Source organism: Buceros rhinoceros, unplaced genomic scaffold (assembly GCF_000710305.1).
Source record: "Buceros rhinoceros silvestris isolate BGI_N320 unplaced genomic scaffold, ASM71030v1 scaffold11682, whole genome shotgun sequence".
NCBI classification, from domain to species: Eukaryota; Metazoa; Chordata; class Aves; order Bucerotiformes; family Bucerotidae; genus Buceros; species Buceros rhinoceros.
In genome coordinates this window covers 40,140-59,550 of record NW_010400725.1, presented here as the reverse complement: position 1 = coordinate 59,550, position 19,411 = coordinate 40,140, and the positions used below count along the sequence as shown (strand labels likewise).

At 41.2% G+C, this 19,411-nt stretch overlaps 1 protein-coding gene across 2 annotated transcripts in view; it reads left to right on the top strand.

Moving 5' to 3' along the window:
• The first annotated feature begins 221 nt into the window (after positions 1–221).
• The window catches only part of SPI1 (Spi-1 proto-oncogene), a 21,238-nt gene continuing 2,048 nt past the window's right edge, over positions 222–19,411 (top strand). The window contains exons 1-4 of one of the 2 annotated variants that reach the window (XM_010132005.1): positions 512–556; positions 824–826; positions 7,762–7,855; positions 15,073–15,260. In XM_010132005.1, the coding sequence (XP_010130307.1) occupies positions 512–556; positions 824–826; positions 7,762–7,855; positions 15,073–15,260 (330 nt within the window). Of the gene's footprint in view, positions 557–823; positions 827–7,761; positions 7,856–15,072; positions 15,261–19,411 lie in introns of both variants that reach the window. The other variant, XM_010132006.1, reaches the window with a different exon arrangement.

The following is a 19,411-nucleotide window of genomic DNA, read 5'->3' as shown; positions in this document are numbered from 1 at the left end:
AGCAACACCATTCGGGTTCGTCTGCAGCGGGAAGCATGTACCTCCTCCCCCGAGCCCTGCGCCCCTGTGTGTGTCTATTGGTGGCAGGCCCGGCGCTGGCTGCTGATTATACAGCGAGCACCTGCCCATCTGGCTCGGGGCAGACTTCCTGCTACAGCCGCAGCTCCCTGAAATGTGATTTATGCAAACTGGCTAAAGCGTGACGTCACAGCGCACTGATAGACCCAAGGGCTATCTCCCTTCTACAGACATTTGATAAAATCAGGAACTTCACATACAACTCGGGAAGAAGTTCACCTCAGAAACGATTAGGGCAAACTATGAAAACTTGATAGGGTCCTTCTCCTGTCCTGAGATCCATCACTGCAAAGGGACTTCGTGGAGTCCAGGGATCTCACTTTTTTTTTTTTTAATTTTTTAATTTTTTGTTTGTTTCATGTGATTTTTTCAAGTCAGTTATTCTGGATGTTTGAAAACTGAATTAAGAAAAATTCACGCAGAAGTTGGCTGAATGTTGCAAGCTTGCAAAATGGAAGGATTTCCCCTCATTCCCCCTGTGAGTATACGGGGTTTATTCCTAATAGGGATTACTGGGCTCAGCAGCAAAAGGTAAAGTCAATCAGGTGTTATTAGTTGAGAATATCTTTGTTTTTGTCTGGATTTGCAGTGCCAGGAAGTTGGGCTTAGGTCAATATATAAAGCTAGTGACAACATTGCAATGAATGGGAAATTAACATTTCCTCCCTAAAGTTGTATCTGATTTTGATCTCCATTTGTTTTCACAGATTAAACATATGGTATTTTTTTTACAATACGCATAAAGCAAGTCATCAAATATTTTTCCTCATTGCTGGCTTTGCGATATAAGGCCGAGTCTTCCTTCAGGTTGTAATTCTTAATCATCTGGAGTGTCTGACATAGTTCATGTGTTTAACTATCTACCAGTTTGTTACAGAAGAGTTGCTCGATGTTAATTTTGTGTGCTGCAGATTTTAGGACTCTGTGCTCTTCGCAGTGATGGCATTTTAGTTTCTAACTTCAGGTTCTCTTGAACTGAATTCCCTTGAACTCACTTGCTATGAAAAAGCATTGGGTGAATAAGGAGAAACAACCTGTAGCCCTTAATTGGCTCTTCCAATATTTTCTCTAAGACACAAATTTTTCTGTATGCTTATGAAGCTGTTTCCATCCTTTCTTTAACTCTGAAGCATTTTTAGACTGTTGTAATTTATCGTATGAGTTCGGAAATTATTATTTATAAGGAACATAATGTCGCTAACCTGTTGTTCAGAAACAAACCTTAATGGGAAATCTCCAAGCAGAATGGGTAAAAGGGGCCCTCATTAGATTCGATTAAGTCTGTAGATGCTGAAGAGGTGGCAGATAAGGTGTTTTACTTGGCTTTTTATGCAGTAGATTACTTTGGTAATTGCTATAGGTGTTCAGGAAACAGAAAGAGAAAACGCAGACCGAAGAGTACTTTTAACAAAATCTGTATCAAGTTTTCTTTTTGTCTTGTACTATCTACGGAAGGCTAAAGACAGGTTTCCTTATCTTCCACGCAGAAAGGCAGCCCTTTGAATTCCTCTCATGTTTGGGATCCATGTTGACTGAAAAAAAATGTCTTTCTGGGGGGAGATCCTTCATTCTAGCAGTTCATCAGTAGTGTCCCTGAAATCCCCAATCTACCCAAAGCGCGAGAAGACACTGAAAATATTTTTTCTGTTTCTTAAATACACTGAGTTTTCCAGTGGATGTACTGTAAATGCATCAGGATAGAAATCTGAAAAGAAACCGAGAAAATTAAAACAATACACACAATATGTTACTTGCTGGGCTTAAAAATAAATATACAAAGAAACCCAAACCTCATCCTCAACTACCTCAGAAACCAGCATCTCCGTTTAAAAAAATATATAATTGATACATTTCTGTCCACTCATTCGGTCCTAGTTAAGTTTTCTGGACTGTTGTTTTTCATTATTGAATTCCAGTGCGTACATTGAATAAATGGAGTGAAAGTCTACCACAGTCTGGCCCGTATTCTAATTGGTGTTGCAGTTAATATTCTGGCAGAACTCTGTTCAGATGAATGATACTAGAGGCAGTGAAAACACAACTACGTCTTACAAAAGCACTTGACAGGGCAATTTGGGTTTTATTTTTGTGATTAAAATGTCCAGATATTAGTAAATTTGTGTTTTGTACTTTCAAAATCGCTCAATTTTAAGTGCACTTTGAGCGCTACCAGTTTGAGCCCCACATGGCATCGTTATAAATGTCTGTGCCTCCTGGGAGTTTTTCAGAGGGGAGACATAAGCCTGTTTCTAGACAAGGCTTTCTGTGAAGCAAGACTTCCCTGCTCTGCCCCTCCCCTTTCTGTTGAGGGTGGGTCAGTAACCGCCTTCCTCTTGACTGCGCTAGGAAACTCTTACCCTTCATTTGGAAAATGCTGCTCAAATGGTTTAGGAGTACTGTATCCTTCTCTGAAGGTTAGGAATTTTGTATGGAAAAGTTCTGCAAAAGGGGCTCATGTCTTCCAGAGCATGATAGAATCTCATTGTGCTACAGGGCAAAAAATTAAGTCAAACACTTTTGTCTAAAGAGGGCCCCCGTTATTTGCGAATCCCCCAGTAGACACCTGAGGAAATCACAGCTTTGAATGGAAGTATGAGAGCGAAAATGCCCCACAGAAGTGCTCTGTTCCACAGATCTGCATTGCCAGCATGGTCCAGCGAGGCTGGCCCAGGGAGTAATCATGCTAAGATTCTTACTCAGCTTTTCTAAAATAGTTATACTGTAAATTTTTTCCCAAGGAAGTATGTTTAATCTTGGCCTTAAAACGTGCCTCAGCAGCACATCATTGGAAACTGTGTGGAGTATTTCTGAATCACATGCCAGTGAACAGTTATGTCAGGATAAAACCAACAAAAAAAAAGATCAGCATTTAGTGAATTTACAGTCACTGGAATCATCTGACAAAGTCTTGGTAAATAGCAAGGATTTTCAGATAGCTGTACAGTTAAGTCCCTTGTATCTCTCTTAACCAATGCCAACCAAGCTTCCTCCAAGTATCTTTGTGGCTTTTCCCTTGATTTTCAGAACAAAGAAGGAACATGGAGGTAACTCTCCATTTATCAAAGTCTGTGACAGATAAAGTATTGCTTGTTGACCACTTGCTTGAGGTTGGAGTATGGTTTTAGATAACATACTACACCTCATGGTATGTAGGAAAGGAGATACTAACTTCAGACCACAGCTACAAGTTGCTTCTCTCAGTCTTTTACATCAAAACAATTGATGGAACCAGTGACCACTGACATCAGTTAAATATAAAATTGTATCATAAGCCATTCTTTGCTTTTTGTTAGGGAAGACAAAACAGTTCAGTGTCATGGAAGTGCCATTAGTAAGATGATGAAATGGGTGTGTGGGTGGGGAGGTTCCAGAGAAGGACAGGGCAAGTGGGTCAAGATTGGTACAAGAGGCAACAGCAGCACATAGTGAAACCTCTCTATAATTAGAGAAAAAGCTTTTAATAAACCTTAAGAGAGAGAGATTAAAAACAGGTTCTGTGAAATAGTTTCTCTAATGAATAGAAAGAATATCCTACCTTCCCACAGGATAAATACAATCAGAGAGGATCCATAGTGTACTGTTTCCTCTGACCACCATCTGATTAACATAATGATACATAAAGTTTAAAATATTTAATATATCTGTTCCATTATTAATTACCCTTGAAGATCGGAAACCAAGTTGTAAAGTGCTGACGATTCAAGTCCTCTGTGGGGATGGATTGATCCAGGTTGCATGAGTTAACAAGGATATACACACCTATTTTATCAAACGGATCACTGAGCAGAAAACAAATTCAAGGAAGAAAATTCCCACAGTCATAATAAAGAGATTTGAAGTCCCAGACTTTCAAAACAGAGTGTGTAAAAAACCAACGGTCCATGTAAAGGCAGACTCTTTTTCATATGTTAAGTATCTGCAACTTGCTCTGCAGCCAGCCAGATCTGTAAATATTTTTAAAGTCTGTTTAACACACCTTCCTTTAGCTCTGGTCATGAATACACATGTGAACTTGTAAAACTAGCTTTTGGATGGCAGAATTGTTTCATTCTCAGCTCACAGAGTATCGGACTCTATTACCTGTCACAGCATATTGGACTGAAACAGGTGAGTTTGGAAAACCTGAGGGAAGAAGAGACAACAGAGGAAGAACACAACCAGGAACAGTCCAATGTTCTTTCCCAGACCTAAAATATGTGTGGTTGATCTACTTCTGGACTGATGCCTGGCCTTCCTTCCAAGCTATGCTTCTGTAGATCAGTGATAGAGCTGTTCTTGTAGAGTGGAAATTTTATACATGGCAAATTGAGCCTGGATTGACAAGACAGTGATTTCTTTGGAAATTTTTTACTTTTGGTTAAATATTTATCAGAGCTACAAAACTTGGATGCATTTAGATTTGGAAATTTTTTATAATTTAAGTCAGTTTCTAGTATTACAGTTGAAAGGAAACAAAGATTCTTCTTTCAAACCACATTCATTTATATGACTTTTTAAACCTCCATTTCTCCCAACTATTATGTTGTGCATTTTCCATTTTGATATTGAGGTCTCTCCTTTCACATAACATGAATGCTTTCCTTTGACTTAATGACAAATTAACAATTCTGAATGTGAAGGCAAAAACCTAATAGATTCTCCAGGTTGAGGTGATTTAACACTGAACGTATATTTATGTAAAGGAAATGGGGGAGCGAGGTGAATAAATTTTCGAAGATAATGAAAACTAGAAATTCCATTCAGAACTTCATCCTGAAGAAAGCAGAACACAGAGGTGTTTCTTGTCAGAGATGAGAGTACACCACAGGCGTAAGGAAAGGCGATGAGTGAACGCGTGTTACCAGCCACAGTTACAGGGAACAAAATGAAAACATGCACAAGAAAACCAGAAGCATCAGAGAGAATCCACGCTGTACTGTCTCATTTGACCAGCTCTGTGAAATCTGGAAAATGTCTGTATTGATGAAGGGCAATTCTATTGGAATCCTATAGATTGGAATGGAATGGAAGACTGCACCTATGTCCTCTGGAGACCAGAAATAAAAGGAGTCCTTTCACTGGTATCCCTGCTGTGGATACAACTAAATAATGATTTACTTAGTCTTCCCCCTAGGTTGTCTTTGTTGTGGATTATCATCTTCTCAAGATTTCCCCAAAACAATTGTCCATCACCACCAGTTTTATTGGGAGCTGACAGCCAGTCAATGGATACGCTCCTGAGGATTTGAATGTTCCATGGATCTGATGCCCTCCCTGTTAGTGTGTATTCTGGAAGTCATGACATTTTAGGCAATCTTACCAGTGCATTTTAATATGATGTGCTAATACAACACATAGCTGCTACTAAGGATTTACTAGGGCCCAAAGTAATTTCTAAAAGCATGCGTGTGTTCTAACTTCTTCACCCTCTGGAAGTAAGTCTCTCTTTTTCTTGATCTAATTTCTTCAATGCCATCAGAGAATCACAGACTGGTTTGGCTTGGAAGGGACCTTTAAAGATCATCTAGTCCACCGCCTCTGAAGTGAGCAGGGACAACTTTAGTCACATGTTAAAAACAAACGACACAGGGGGCTTAGACACAATACAGCCACACGTACCAATTTGGTAACAACTGGTGTCCGTTTTATTCCCAGATAGCTCTATTTTTATACCATAGCTAATTCATTAGTAAACACCATTACATCGTATCTAAACATTATGATTCGTCACTGGTTAAAAAAGTTAATTCATTAGTAATCGGTTACATCATTTTTAGGCGGTATGATTCGTTACTTGTCATTAATTATGTATTAGGTTAATGAAAAGCCCCCCCTTTAATTACCTCACTTAGAAAACTTGTTCAACACACCTGCTCGCGATAAATAAGCCATTCGACCTTGGCTCAGTTCTCACTTCTCAGCAGTTTTTAAACAAGGATCCTTGCTAATTAAAGTTTTGATAGCTGGGCTGCAGAGCTCTGATAAGTAATTTCAAACAAAGAACTTTGTAAAACTGCACTTTTGCTACCTGAGAGCTGAGGTTCTGTTAGCCACTAAAGCAGAGTTTTAAAAGCAGACTTTAAGCGAACTTTAGAATTATAGCTTTGCTAACTCAAAATAAGATTCTGGATTGCCCAAAATATGTCTATTTTCTTGAAGAAATCCCACAGTCACATCCCTAGAAAAGGACAATTTTTAAATTCCCAAACTCCAACAGAATGAGCTGAAGGAGCTAACTAGAAGAATTGAAGAGTAGAATTAATGGTAAGTCTGATGTCATTTTCACCAGAAAAAAAATCCTTTGCCAGGTGCTTATCCACCGTCTCCATCTGGATTTTATCAGGCAGCTGCTGCCTTACATTTCATGTTCTTGAGTTCTTTCTTCCTCTAGAGGAGGAAGAATTTTAAAAAGAGAAGCTTACCTGCATTTCTGGGACATTGTCTCTGTAGCTTACAAAATTCTGGTGTTCCAAAAATGAGAGAGACTTACGGAGGCAGATGAGGATTTGGGACATAGAGATGAACATATAAACATACAAACATAAAAAATAGGTCCTTCATGTAAGTTATCATGTTGTTTTAGATATTTGTTTTCTTTCTTTATAGTTATGCTGGAGTCATTAACAGGAGAAAAATGTTTTAATTAGCCCTAACCTGTGACACCCTACTAGAAACTATTTCCTTTCAGAACAAAAAGCAAGAAGGTGTTTGAGTTCTACATGGCTGTTGACATCGTAAGAACTTGTTCAGATTGGAAAATACTGTATCAAACTTAATTGGACAAGTTTATTATAGCCCTATAAAGGACATTGCCCTGCTCTAACTCTTCATTTTGGAAAAAGATAAAAGCAAACATTAAGTGAAGCAACAGAATTCTGCACAACTAATAATAAAGAGACCACGTTTATTGAAACAAGATGTTAATCAGTATTAACACTGGAGACTAGGCATGGCGAAGAAGACAAGCGGGAAAGCTACCCTTTGCCACCTGGTTTAAGAAAATAGAGAGGACTTTAATTCTACAGCTAAGCATCCAGTAGGTGACCTACTCAGTATCTGCTCCCCACTTCAATTTTTTAAGTCTTTTCTGTGCACACTTAACAGCTCTGTGCAGCTGTTTTGAACCAGCAAACATTTACCAGTCATCTTGGTCAAAAACTGAGAAAGCAAATGTTTTTACACCCTCTGTTAACGTCACTACCCTCCTACAAACCGCCACCATTTAGTGAGGCCTCCTAGGAACATAAATATGCTTAGGCAAGACAGATTTCTGCTTTCTCTTTTGTGTACAGGAAGAATATTAATAATAAATGTCTGTCACTACCAAAGAAAAGGTTTCTTTGTTGTGCTGGTGTGATTGTATCTTGGCTTGGGCCTGATGTCCAAAACAGGTCTCTAAGGAGTATCTGCAGAAGGGCAGGATATCGAGAACTTGTGTAATACCACAGAACAAGTTCTGCTGCAAAGACTGGGTCTCAGGAGATGGATTACTCTTTTTTCTTTTCTTTTTTTTTTTTTTTTTTGCAAACCAGCGCTTGCTGTCAAACGCTTTCTTCCTATTGATCCAATAAGAACTTAAAGCTTCCCCCTTCTTTTCCTAGGCAATGTGAAATGTGTTGGCATCCCCCCTTCACTAACTATATGAATAATTTTGAAGGGATTTGTGTAAGCTTATAGTTCTAAAAATTCCTCTTCTCTTTACAGCCCTCTGAAGATATGGTACCCTATGAGTCAGACCTCTACCGGCAGCCGCATGACTATTACCAGTATCTCAACAGTGATGGAGAGAGTCATGGTGGTAAGTTAAAAAATATCTCCTTGGAACATAAAGTCTCGTGGGATAACAAAGGGAGGAGATTTAGGACATTCAGAAAAAGAACAGACATGTTGCTGTGATCTGTAACGTACAGGCACATACTTCCAAATCAGAAACCAACAATATTTTATTCTGCTTAATGGCACTGTTCCAACCAGCAATGGCAACACGATTTTTCTGAAAGAGGATTTTAGAAAGCACTGAATGATGCAAGGAGCCTCTGGGACATTCCGTGCATTGCCAGGAAGGTGGGATCTCCTGATCTCTATCCTTCATTACCTTCACCGTGTTTTTACTTTCCTCTGCAGATCAAAAGCACTCTGCTTGATTCAGAACTCTTTGAGGACATGGATTTGCCATGCTGTATTGCTCTTCTTGTGTTCCCATCTCCAATTCCTGTTTGGCCTAGGTCCTAGATACTCTGTGCCTTCATTTTATTATGCTTCTTTGGTATTTGGCCTTTTTCAACTCCACCCGTTTCTCTCTTTCTTTTGATCTCTTTTGCATGCTGCTGCACCTAGCATTAACTTTCACTTTTCCTCCAGTACACCCAAGTACTTCCTCTCTCTACATCTCTGTAAAACTTCCTTGTAGCAGTTTTATACATAAAGCTAGCTCAATATAAAAATACCGAATGATTATTTTTTGCTTCAGTTTATGTATGTGATTTCAAAGCATTGGTGTCTTCATATTTTCCTTTCGTCTGGGCACTGGACTTCAAATCAGTGCAGAGGGGAGAGCCTCGCTTTGTCAATTCTGTCTGCTGTGCAATACAATGGTCCAGCAACACCACCCTGGAAATATCAGTCAATATTGACTCAGGAAGGAAAAGCACCGTTCTACTGTATCACCCGTGCAGTCCCTTCAGATCCTGGAGTTTCCCTAAAAGACTCCCACTGACACAGCAACTGGACCCATCACTGCTTAATTTAAGACATCTAACAACATAGCACTGTTTTACCTGGGGCAACAAAAGCTGCCTTAAGGGACAGCAAGTTACAGAATAGGATTGTTCTGAACATTTAACTGAAAAAGATTCTTACCTACATTTGTTCTCTACTTGCATTCAAGAAACACCCATGACATTATTATCACCCAGAGACAAAGAATTAATTCAGTTTTTGTAAGTTATCTCATGGCATCTGTCAAGTCACATTAATCAAACCCCGCAAATTCCACATGGAAATTCAGGGTTTTTACATTATAACCCGTACCTGTTTACACACCCATAAAAAGAGGATAACATTTGTTATCTCAAAAGGCAATTGTGACAATTAAACAATAAATACAGAAGATGCCAGGTAGGAGAAAGCACTGGGAAATAAGTTCTCTCTCATTAAATATAGGCTACCTCATCCCTGTTGCCTAAATGTAGGCAACAACATCCCTTTTTCTTTCATAATCTTATCATCCCATCTGCTTTACTGCCCATTTTTCTGTTGGAAGGCTGATCCCAAGCTACACTGCTCAGATCATTAACACGTTTTTTCTCATCATAATCAACACAACAAAAACTCAGAAGTCACCTCTGTGGATTATGGCTTAAGAAGTACCTAAACGCCCAATCTGAACAGAAACTTGTCTCTTCCTAAACTGGTGTTGCATTTGTCCTAAAGACCCCAAAAAACACTGGTCAATGTTTTAGCTCCTACAGTAAGTGGTTTAGGAAGAAGCAACTTAAGCCCAGCCTGCGTATTTCAATCAAACTTTTATTTATGAAAGCACCTGTAATGTAGTTGGTTGCGTGTAAACATTCAATACGCCCTATGCTTTCCTGAATTGCTCATGGGCCAAAGGAGCAAAGAATGAAAAGGGGAGTGAAAAACACAAATTAACACATTTTGCTTCTTTCCTATAAATATTGATGGACCCAGCATTGGCTTTCAGTTTGTTAATGTGACAGAAGTAGTGGGCCCTGAGAAGGGTCGTGCAAAAGAGAGGGAAAGGGATGTCACAAAGCATGTTAAGAAATATCTAATAAGTGTTCAGGATAATGGGGTTAAAAGCACAATGACTGAAAAATGGCGGGGGAAAAGAATAAAGTGCTGCAGTGATAGTAGTGAAATGAAAGAGCTGAGAACATGATTAGACAGGAAGAAAGAAGAAATAAGTAGGACAGAATTGTGAGAAAGGAGTTCAGCTTGGGTTACAGTGAGATCACCAGTGATACATAAAAAAAAATTTGCACGTCCACTCAATACCACTACAGACTCAGAGAAAAGCTATCAGATAAAGTAAATAGATACTACAAGAGAGAATAATGCTCCTGACTTTGTTGATAAGGGACTGATAAAGAAACAGAAGGTCTTGGTCAAGAGTCGGACTACCTCCCTCTCACTGCTAGCAAAGTAATTTTGCGAAAGGGAGATGGCAATGTCTTGATCTGTCGATCTCTGCTACGTGCATTCCTGGCACTTTTCTAGAGCATAGTTCCGAAGCAACCCTTACTCCATGTTTACATGAGTAGGCAGTAAAGTGCATGCAACAGTGTGTCGCTAATTTAACGTGGAGGAGATCTTGGCCAGTAAGTGAATACTAAATTCAACAAGCAAAGCCACCGTAAAAATACCTGTACGGTCACCACAACATGCAGTTTCTGTGATTATTTTTCATACTGTGGTTTATCTACTTTGTAAATACTGCAATAACACAGAGACACAGTCATGTGGGACAGAAGCTACTTCAAGTGATCATGTATTAGTCCATGACCATAGCCCGAGTTTGTATGCCAGTAAGACTGCCAATGTAATACAGCATATTTTGTAACACCAACTAATGCAATCTCAGTAATTACAAAACCCCACTGCAGCTTTGTTTCCAAGTTATTACTAAACATTATTGGCTTAGTAAAAATCACTTTTTGTATGAAGCTGAATGATGACCCTTGTTCTCTGTGTTGCCAGCCTCATGGAACTTTACTAGGTTTCATGATTTGGGAATTTATTTTCATCCCACCTCCTGGAGTAATATTTAAGAATCTCAGCTTTGATTTTGTTGGGATTTTAGCCCACAAAGAAAGTAGGTCCAAACACATGAACTTAGTCTTAAAGTCTATAAGGAAAATAGAAAGAACTCCAAACTTCATTTAAAAATCCCCTTGCTTCAAACCCATTCTCAGGATCTGCTGGGACCTGACTCACAGATTTTCAAACTTTGGCGTTATTCAAATCATGAAGTTTGTAAAGTGAGAGCTCATGGGACCCTACCGCCATTATGGATAAGACTGCTGCACTGCCTAGGAGCACAGCATTTCACTTCACAGATGGCAGTTTGCAGGGAATCGTGACACTCGTTCTCCAGTGGCCTTCAGTATTTTTCTCATTTCCTCTGGGTTTTTTGTTGGCTTGTTTTTTCAGATGAGTGCAACACAGTGGGAACATCTAAGATGTGCAATGCAGCACTAAGAAACCCTCTCCGAGTTCAAACTGGGTTGTAAACTCTGTGGAGCAGGGAGCAGAGCCACTCAGAGGCACTAGCTCTGACCTGCCAAGCACAGCCATGTCAGCCCAGCCTCCTCAGAGCGGGTCTGAGTCTCCTCAGAGCGGGCAGAACGTTGTGCTGACAGAGCTGTCACGTTTCCGGTGCAAGAGCTGGCTCATGGATTTCTGAGTGGTTTTGCACTGTGGGATGCAAATTTAGCCTGTCACTCTCCTTTATAATAAACACCTTCCTTAAGCCTAGTTCACATTCTAACTGCTGAGTGCAACATTATTAATCTATTAGAACAGGAGCAAAGCCATTCACGTTGGTCAGAAGTTGACTGAGAAAGTTCAGTGAAGTTGTCTCACTTGTGCAGTGACAATCTACCTCCACGGTGAACTAAAACAACGCCTTTAGATTCACTATTGCTTCCCAACAGGCTAACATCCTCTCTGTCATGGGAGGGAGTTCAGAATTCATGATTGTCCTTCCTCTAACCTTTCACTACATACAAGACCAAAACAAACATGTTCTCCATGTCCCTGTAAGAGAGAAATTTTTTCACATCCTCTTTCACTTCACATGAAATTTCTCATAATGACTCCATTGTGTAGCTATAGCTTAGCTTTTAATGACATTTTCCTTTACCAAAGATTAGACACTTTCCATTTCTAGAATTTTTGTCTCTTTTTTTTCCTTCTATCTTTACACTTTTGAGAAAAGAACGTAATTGTTATGTGCTACTGACACAACACCATCAAAGAACATAGAATTAAATAGCTGCTGATAACTCTAACAACTGCAGACACAGATATTGAGATTTTTTTTTATATTTTCATATGCAATATCTTAGCCAACACGGTTAACTGCAGAGTGGCTTGTGGAGACAGGATATGGAAGTTCTCTTTAAATGTAACTAAAACAATATTGTTTTTCCTGACCATCACTGTGAAATGACAGTTAATTTAGAAAGAAGTAAGGATTTTTCCTCCTGTCACACTTGTATATGTGGACATAAGTTTGTGTTGAAGTAATTTCTGACAGAGATTTATTTTGTAATGTATTAGTAATATGTGGTCACTGTCAGTCCCTAAATGCTGTGCTATTAGTAATATTCTATTATAGCATTTTGCAGCAGCATCTAATGCCCTAAAACAGGAATTCAGTAATGACTAGGCTAAATGTTAGATAGCGATTAACATCAATATGCACAGACGGTGTACCATAGGTTAATCTCTTTGCCAAGGAAGAGCTCAAAAGAAGAGTTCTGGAGGCAGCAGGAACCTTGTCATGTGCTCGAAAAACCCAAGAGTTATCTTGAAGTATAAAAACATGACTGCTGACAAAAAAATATTTGAGAAGGATCAAAAGCAGGCCACTCGGAGTATGCACAATTACTCACAGCTATGCATGTCATAAGTGCACTGTGTTCTCCCTTGACCACCGAGGTGCTACTAGTATGACACTCCACAGGCTGCAGATGCACCACTGGCAGCCTCAGAGACTTTTGCCTGGGCTTTGTCATCCTCACAGTTATGCAGGGATCTCATTTGTCACACAAGTTTGTCGAAGACAGGGGGGTGTTTGAGAATATACACTGCCATCCAGCAGAGGACTTTCTGCCTACGGAGCAGAGCCAGACCATTCTCAGCAACAAGAGGACAAATCGCTCCACAGTTTATTGCACACGGCTGCCCATGGTATATGGGGCCTCAACACCTGGCTCTACTCAGAGAAATCTGCAGTAATTTAACCCAGAAAAAGCACGAGTGAGTGTGGCTCAGCCCTCCAGCTAAGCAAAAAAGTTTCATGTTGAAAGTGCCAAAAGTCTTCTGCCAGGACAGAGCTTTAGGTGACCTGTGGATTCAAACTCACACACACTCTGCCATGTCCTGGGTTGGAGGAGACGCGAATGTTCAAGTACCAGGGTACTTCACAACCATAAACTCCACTTTTTTTACCAGAGAAAACACAATCTTTCTTTAGTGCTGCAACATCAAGAAGTGCTTCTGAGAACTGTAGTTGTAACTTTGGTCTACAAAATCCATATGTGGCCTACCGCCATACGTGGCAGTCACCCCAGTGCTTCTCTAAGCGCCCACCTTTCCACCCCTTTCAGACACAGCGACGCGGCTTATCCATGGATCCAAAAAGCAGGAAGGACAAAAGAGTAAGCACTGCTGTGGTAAATGGTCTGATAGGGCCTACAAAATACAACTCTAGAGCCCTGAGCCATAAAGGCAGCTAAAAAGGCTTCACCTTCTCAGGTACAACTATGTTTGGTACAAACGTATCACTGAGCACCCTTGAAAGTCACTATCGCAGACTGCAAATTCTCAGTGAGATCAGACCTAATTGTTTGAATCGTAAGTGGGAAAGGATGAGGATGTAGAAGCTGAGAGAAAGAAAGAAACTGGTATTTAAGAAGAAATATTCACAGCTCGCTAGTATCCAGATAATGTCGTGCACAATAACATCATATGGCAGAACAAGACAACCGCTCCTCTATGCATTCAGAACAACTTCATCTGGCACCGTTTGTTCAGTTTTAATTGGAAAGAAGTCAACAGCTGAGAGGGAGCTTGGAGAAGTGCACCAGTATGATCAGAGGGGTGGGTATGCTCATTTATATTGAAAGTCTGAGAGCTAAACACATGCAGCTGGGTTAAGTGATAGTTAGGAGTAGATTGTAAGGGTACAAAACAGCAATCTGAAAGCACATGAAGGGTAGCACAGCAATTATTTATAATAATACAAGGGAAGAAAACTCAGAATATGACATAAATTAGAACTGTTACACTGAATGTCAGAAAGAAATTTTGTCCATGCTTAAAGTGGTGCCTAAAAAGTTAAACCATGGAAGATTAGTTCCTAGCTTAGTCAGAGCAGGGGACGTGATAGTGACTTTAATTTTAAAAACCAGATTGCACACAAATATGTGCATAATTATGCTTGCAGCTACTGTATGTAAGACAGAAATAGAATTTGCAATGCTTCACATTTCCTGTAGCGGATTTTAGATTTCGAGCGGCAAATATGAAATTCTAAAAGCTTTGGAGGCTTCTATTGAACTAAAAAACCAGAAACCTAAACCTGAGAATGACACGGAATTTAATGTCAGAAGTAAATAAATCAGGAAACAGGATAGTGGTTATCATCCTAGTACTTTTTGATTATTTTGAAAAAAAAATCTAAATTATCAAAGAAACTTCAATCACATTAAAGAGATAAAAAGGTAGAGAAAGAGTCTGCATGAGAATTTAGCCACACTGTAAACGGTGTACACCAGACCACTGCAACAGTTTGTTGTTTTATTCTCCAGTATCGATACTGAAAAACGCGTGACATACCCACACACGATAACAGGCAAAGTGCCAAGCCTTTTCTGCAGCGTTCCTGAAATTTCGCTAGCAAAGTAAAGCAAAGACTGAAGATAATTACAGAATAATCTGTAGATTTTCTCCGTCTCCTCGCTTCCATGCCATGGGGAAGAGTGTACTGAGAATATGACAACATGTAACTCAATAGATTTGTTGCCTCTTCAACCACGGGCATTTACGAGATAAGGAAAAAAAACTTTACAGGTGTCTATACAGATTGTCACCAGAGAGACGGGTCAACAGGGATGGTGTGGAGCAGGCAGAAAGGACAGGAGATAATGAAGGCAGGAAAATGAAAAATGAAGGCAAGATAATGAAAGGCAGGAAATAATGAAAGACAGGTAAATGCCACATTTCTCAATCCTGTACTGACAGACGATCTACTTCCATTTTCCTCAGATCATTACTGGGAGTATCATCCCCACCACATGCACAGTGAGTTTGAGACCTTTGGAGACAATCACTTCACGGAACTGCAGAGCGTACAGCCTCCCCAGCTGCAGCAGCTGTACAGGCACATGGAGATTGAACAAATGCACGTCCTGGATTCGGCAATCCCCACCACACACATCGGTCTCAACCATCAGGTACCGTTACCAACCCTTACTCGGAATTTAGGATGACAGATAAGGGTAAGAAAAAGTATGCATCAGGGATTTCATCCTCTTATGTGAACGAGATGGCTGGAATGAATTACACAAGTCTTTACTGCACGAGCACTTGATACAGATCTCTGCATTCTCAGGACAGATGTGGTTTAAGCATCCTTCTTATCTGGATAATAAGGAGTCACGTTCCTCAAACTGTGCCTAAAAAGATAACTGATTTTGTGGAGGTTTTTGAAATTTCAAAATTTTGTTTGATTTGGAACAGACAGAGATCAACTGTTTTGAAATTCTGCAGAGGAACTGGACCTGAGAAGTGATGCATTGTCATAGCAAGGGTATCCATGACGACTGTGAAGTGTTCTGAGCCTCCAAGTAGTGGGAAAGTTTTCAATATTTCCAAGCAACCTTGACAATTTCACACGCCCTGTACAAGAAATGCTAACAAAACCAAGTTGTTGGCAACTTTACTACAGTGAAACAGGCCAAGAACCGCCCACTTGTGTGTTTTACCCCTGTACTCAGCACTGGTGAGGCCACACCTCAAATACTGTGTCCAGTTTTGGTCCCCTCACTTCAGGAAGGACGTTGAGGTGCTGGAGCGGGTTCAGAGAAGGGCAACAAAGCTGGTGCAGGGTCTGGAGAGCAAGTCTTGTGAGGAGCAGCTGAGGGAGCTGGGGCTGTTTGGCCTGGAGAAGAGGAGGCTCAGGGGATACCTTTATCGCTCTCTACAACACCCTGACGGGAGGTTGTAGGGAGGTGGGGTCAGTCTATTCTCCCATGTGACAAGTGACAGGATGAGAGGAAACAGCCTCAAGTTGTGCCAGGCGAGGTTTAGGTTGGATATTAGGAAAAATTTCTTCACCAAAAGGGTTGTGAAGCAGTCTGCCCTGGGAGCTGATGGAGTCCCCATCCCTGGAGGGGTTTAACAGCCATGTCGATGTGGCACTGAGGGACATGGTTTAGGGACCCTGGCAGCACAGGGTGGACGGTTGGACTCGGGGCTCTTAAAGGTCTCTTCCAACCAGATGACTCTGTGATTCTGTAAATAAGTCACAAGCCAAAACACACTGTTCTGTATCTGCTCAGGATTTACATAAATCCAGTCATCTCCCTGTAAGAAGAAGATACTCCATTGTGCAGTAGTCACCAAAGTGCCAGAGAATTCTCATTAAAGCTGAAATTATAAGAGGTTCCATCATACTGCCAAGATAGTAAGCAAAGTGGGTGTGGAGGTCACTTTTAACTCCTGATCCTAGAAGAACATGCCCACAGTCATTACTAGGAGCAATAAGAAAGCTGGGCAGTCTTGTGTTCAGAAGTTTCCCAAGGCAGGCAGGTTACCTATGCTGTGTTGAATACACGAGAGAGTAGGGCTGAGGTCAGAGAAAAGTGTTTCCTGATTACAGTGCTGCATGTAACGGTGCCGTTACTGAAGGTTTCTGAGAGAAACTTCATGCATTCAGTTGTCATTTTGGGTTTCTTTTATCAAAGCACACCAAAAGTGTATACTGTATTAATCAAAAAACAAAGAAGAAAAAAAATGGAGTGAGTTAACACTGTCAACAGGGAACTGACTGACTGCAAGCCATCGAACTTCTCACCTAATACTCAGAAAAAAAAAATCAGGAATAGAATATTACATGTAGATACAAAGAAAGAATTAGGAACAGAAAGTCACAAATATAAAAAATGCTTCATGGAACAGCAGTCTGTGGGAAGCTTCAAATCGTTTCAGTTGCTCACACATTTATGACCAATTGTTACCTCCAACCAAAGACAAAGAATAAAATTCAGCCCCTTTAATGGAAGCATCACCAAAAAACCAAGAGAAGGTGCTTCTGCTTATCCCACTATAGTTATATTTTGTCTCAGCACAAAAGGCAGAGAATTAATTTTTTTTGCAGCTTTTGATAAAGAGCGCTGTGCTCTCTCTGCCCCTGCCCATACCACACTGCAGAAGATGTTACTATGCAGAGTTCACCACTACTCCCTGCTCTTCCTTACCAGCGGGGGATCTTTGCCTTTTTTCTTTAACCCACAGTAGTACTTGGCCTGCTCTGAGGTTCAGACTCTGCTGTGTCTCAGTCACAGTCCCAGGCAACACATGCTATTATTCAAGGCGTTTTCATAGAAACAGAAGCAGGAAGCGAGCTCTAATCCTCTGCTGAATTTGCCAGTTACTAACTATAGCCACACTTGTCGTGCATTACCAGAGTTACAGTTTGCGAATAAAGGAAGAACATGCAAAGATATTTCTCTAATTTTCTACTGATATCCCATTACTTTGTGAAATCAAATTCGAGGGTCAAGCTGATTTTGGAGAAGATCCCTTTCAAAAGTTTTGTTAGCCTGCCAACAGGTAGTCTCACAAATTAAGAAAAGAATAGTCATTCTGAAGGAAGAATGAAAGAAAAGGTGAGGAAACTGTGAAGAGCTTTAGAAATAGGAAAAATGGATGCCATAGACCCTGCGACAACATCAGAATATGGAAAGTAGCTAGCACTTTCTTAAACTTTCTCTCTCCAGAACTGTGTCTGTAACCTGGCTCGCTCAAACACACCAGCAGGTCCTCTGCGACTCTCTGTAACATAACTGTGTGTCACGATACGTATCCTCCCACCCTGAGCGTGAGGAGCAAAGTAAGTGCAAGCAAACACACAGCAGACAGGGAAAGTGGGGACAGCATGGGGGAAGCTTACTCAACTTCCCAGGCTGGCCTCTGCAACCCCCTTGGTGTGCGAGGCACCGCTCCCCCTCCCTCCTCCACAGCACTCCCCCACCGTCCCCCCACAGCCCAAAGGAGGGATGTGCTCACTCCCACACACCCCTCCAACACACTCCACATTTCCACAATCTTTCTTCTCTGCAGGGGCACCAGTCTCTGCTGCCTCTCCTTAGAGACACTGTCCCACCTCCTCACTCCCCTTCCCCCATGGCAGAGTCTCTCTCTTCCTCCCTACCCCCGAGGCCGCAGCTTTCTTAACTGTAAAAAGCTGATGGTGACTCTGTGGTGAGGGCTGAAGTTTCGCTGATGGGGATCTGGCAGGAAGCTTACACACACTCTTACCCAATCCTGGCCTTCCTGCCAGATCGGCTTCAGCCAATCTGCCAACGCATTAACCGCCAGCTGCTGCACCCCAAAACCAGCCCCTTGCACACCCCTGATTGGGACATTCTACACTGCAAAACTCATCTGAAAAGCCTCACTCAGCAAAGCCCCACACGGGGTGGCTGGCGTGGCTCATGGAGTGAACACCCACTCCCCGCTCCAGTGCCTAGGGTCCCTGGGGAAGGGAATCAGGCTCAGGACGTCCCTTCTTGGTGGAGGGAAAGGGAAGGAGAGCAATTCAAGAAGAGCTCAGCTTCCAGGAGTCCCTATCTGCCCATTTAATGAAAGCTGCATTCTAGATGCTGCTGGGTTCAGGGAATTTGGTTGGTCGTCTTTAACGTAGGAATTGGGTTCTTACTCCCTGCCCCTCAGATCCATCTGTTTCTCATTCTTAAATAAGAAGCTGCAGTAATTCATGGCAACCAGTCATGATCCATAACAAACCAGACTGCAACTGAGAATTGACAGAGATGAGGTAGATTCCACACTGGTCCTGACAAGACCGCAATACAAAAACTCGCTTGCTAGCTTTGCAGACCAGAAATCCCACTAATGGGGAATTTTCGGATAGCCACTTAGGAAAAGAGAACGGGAGCCAATATGATGTGTCCTTTATCTTAGTGATAAGACTATTCCCCTCCTCAGGGGAGAAATTCAGGACAGGGAGCTGACAGAGCCACATAACCCTGTCTGCAGAGTTGGATGCAGTCCTGCAGGGATTCAGTGCTGTCAGAAGGTACTGTGCCTGAGGAAGGACGAGGGCAACGGAGCTGAAGCCATCAAAGCAGCAATGCTAGAGAAGAACTGTTCAGCTCTTTCAAATTTAAGAGTAGTTCCAGAAGGTCAGTTTGAGAAAAAAAGCTGTTCTCAAAAGTAGTTTTACACTGCAGACAGGCAACAGGAGTCAGAAACTCATCAGGAAGGATGCTGCCTTTGGTGAGGTATGGGGGAAGAGGGGCAACATCACTTCTATAGGATATAAAATATAGGAAAGTTCTGGCTTTCACAACCTTATTCCTCT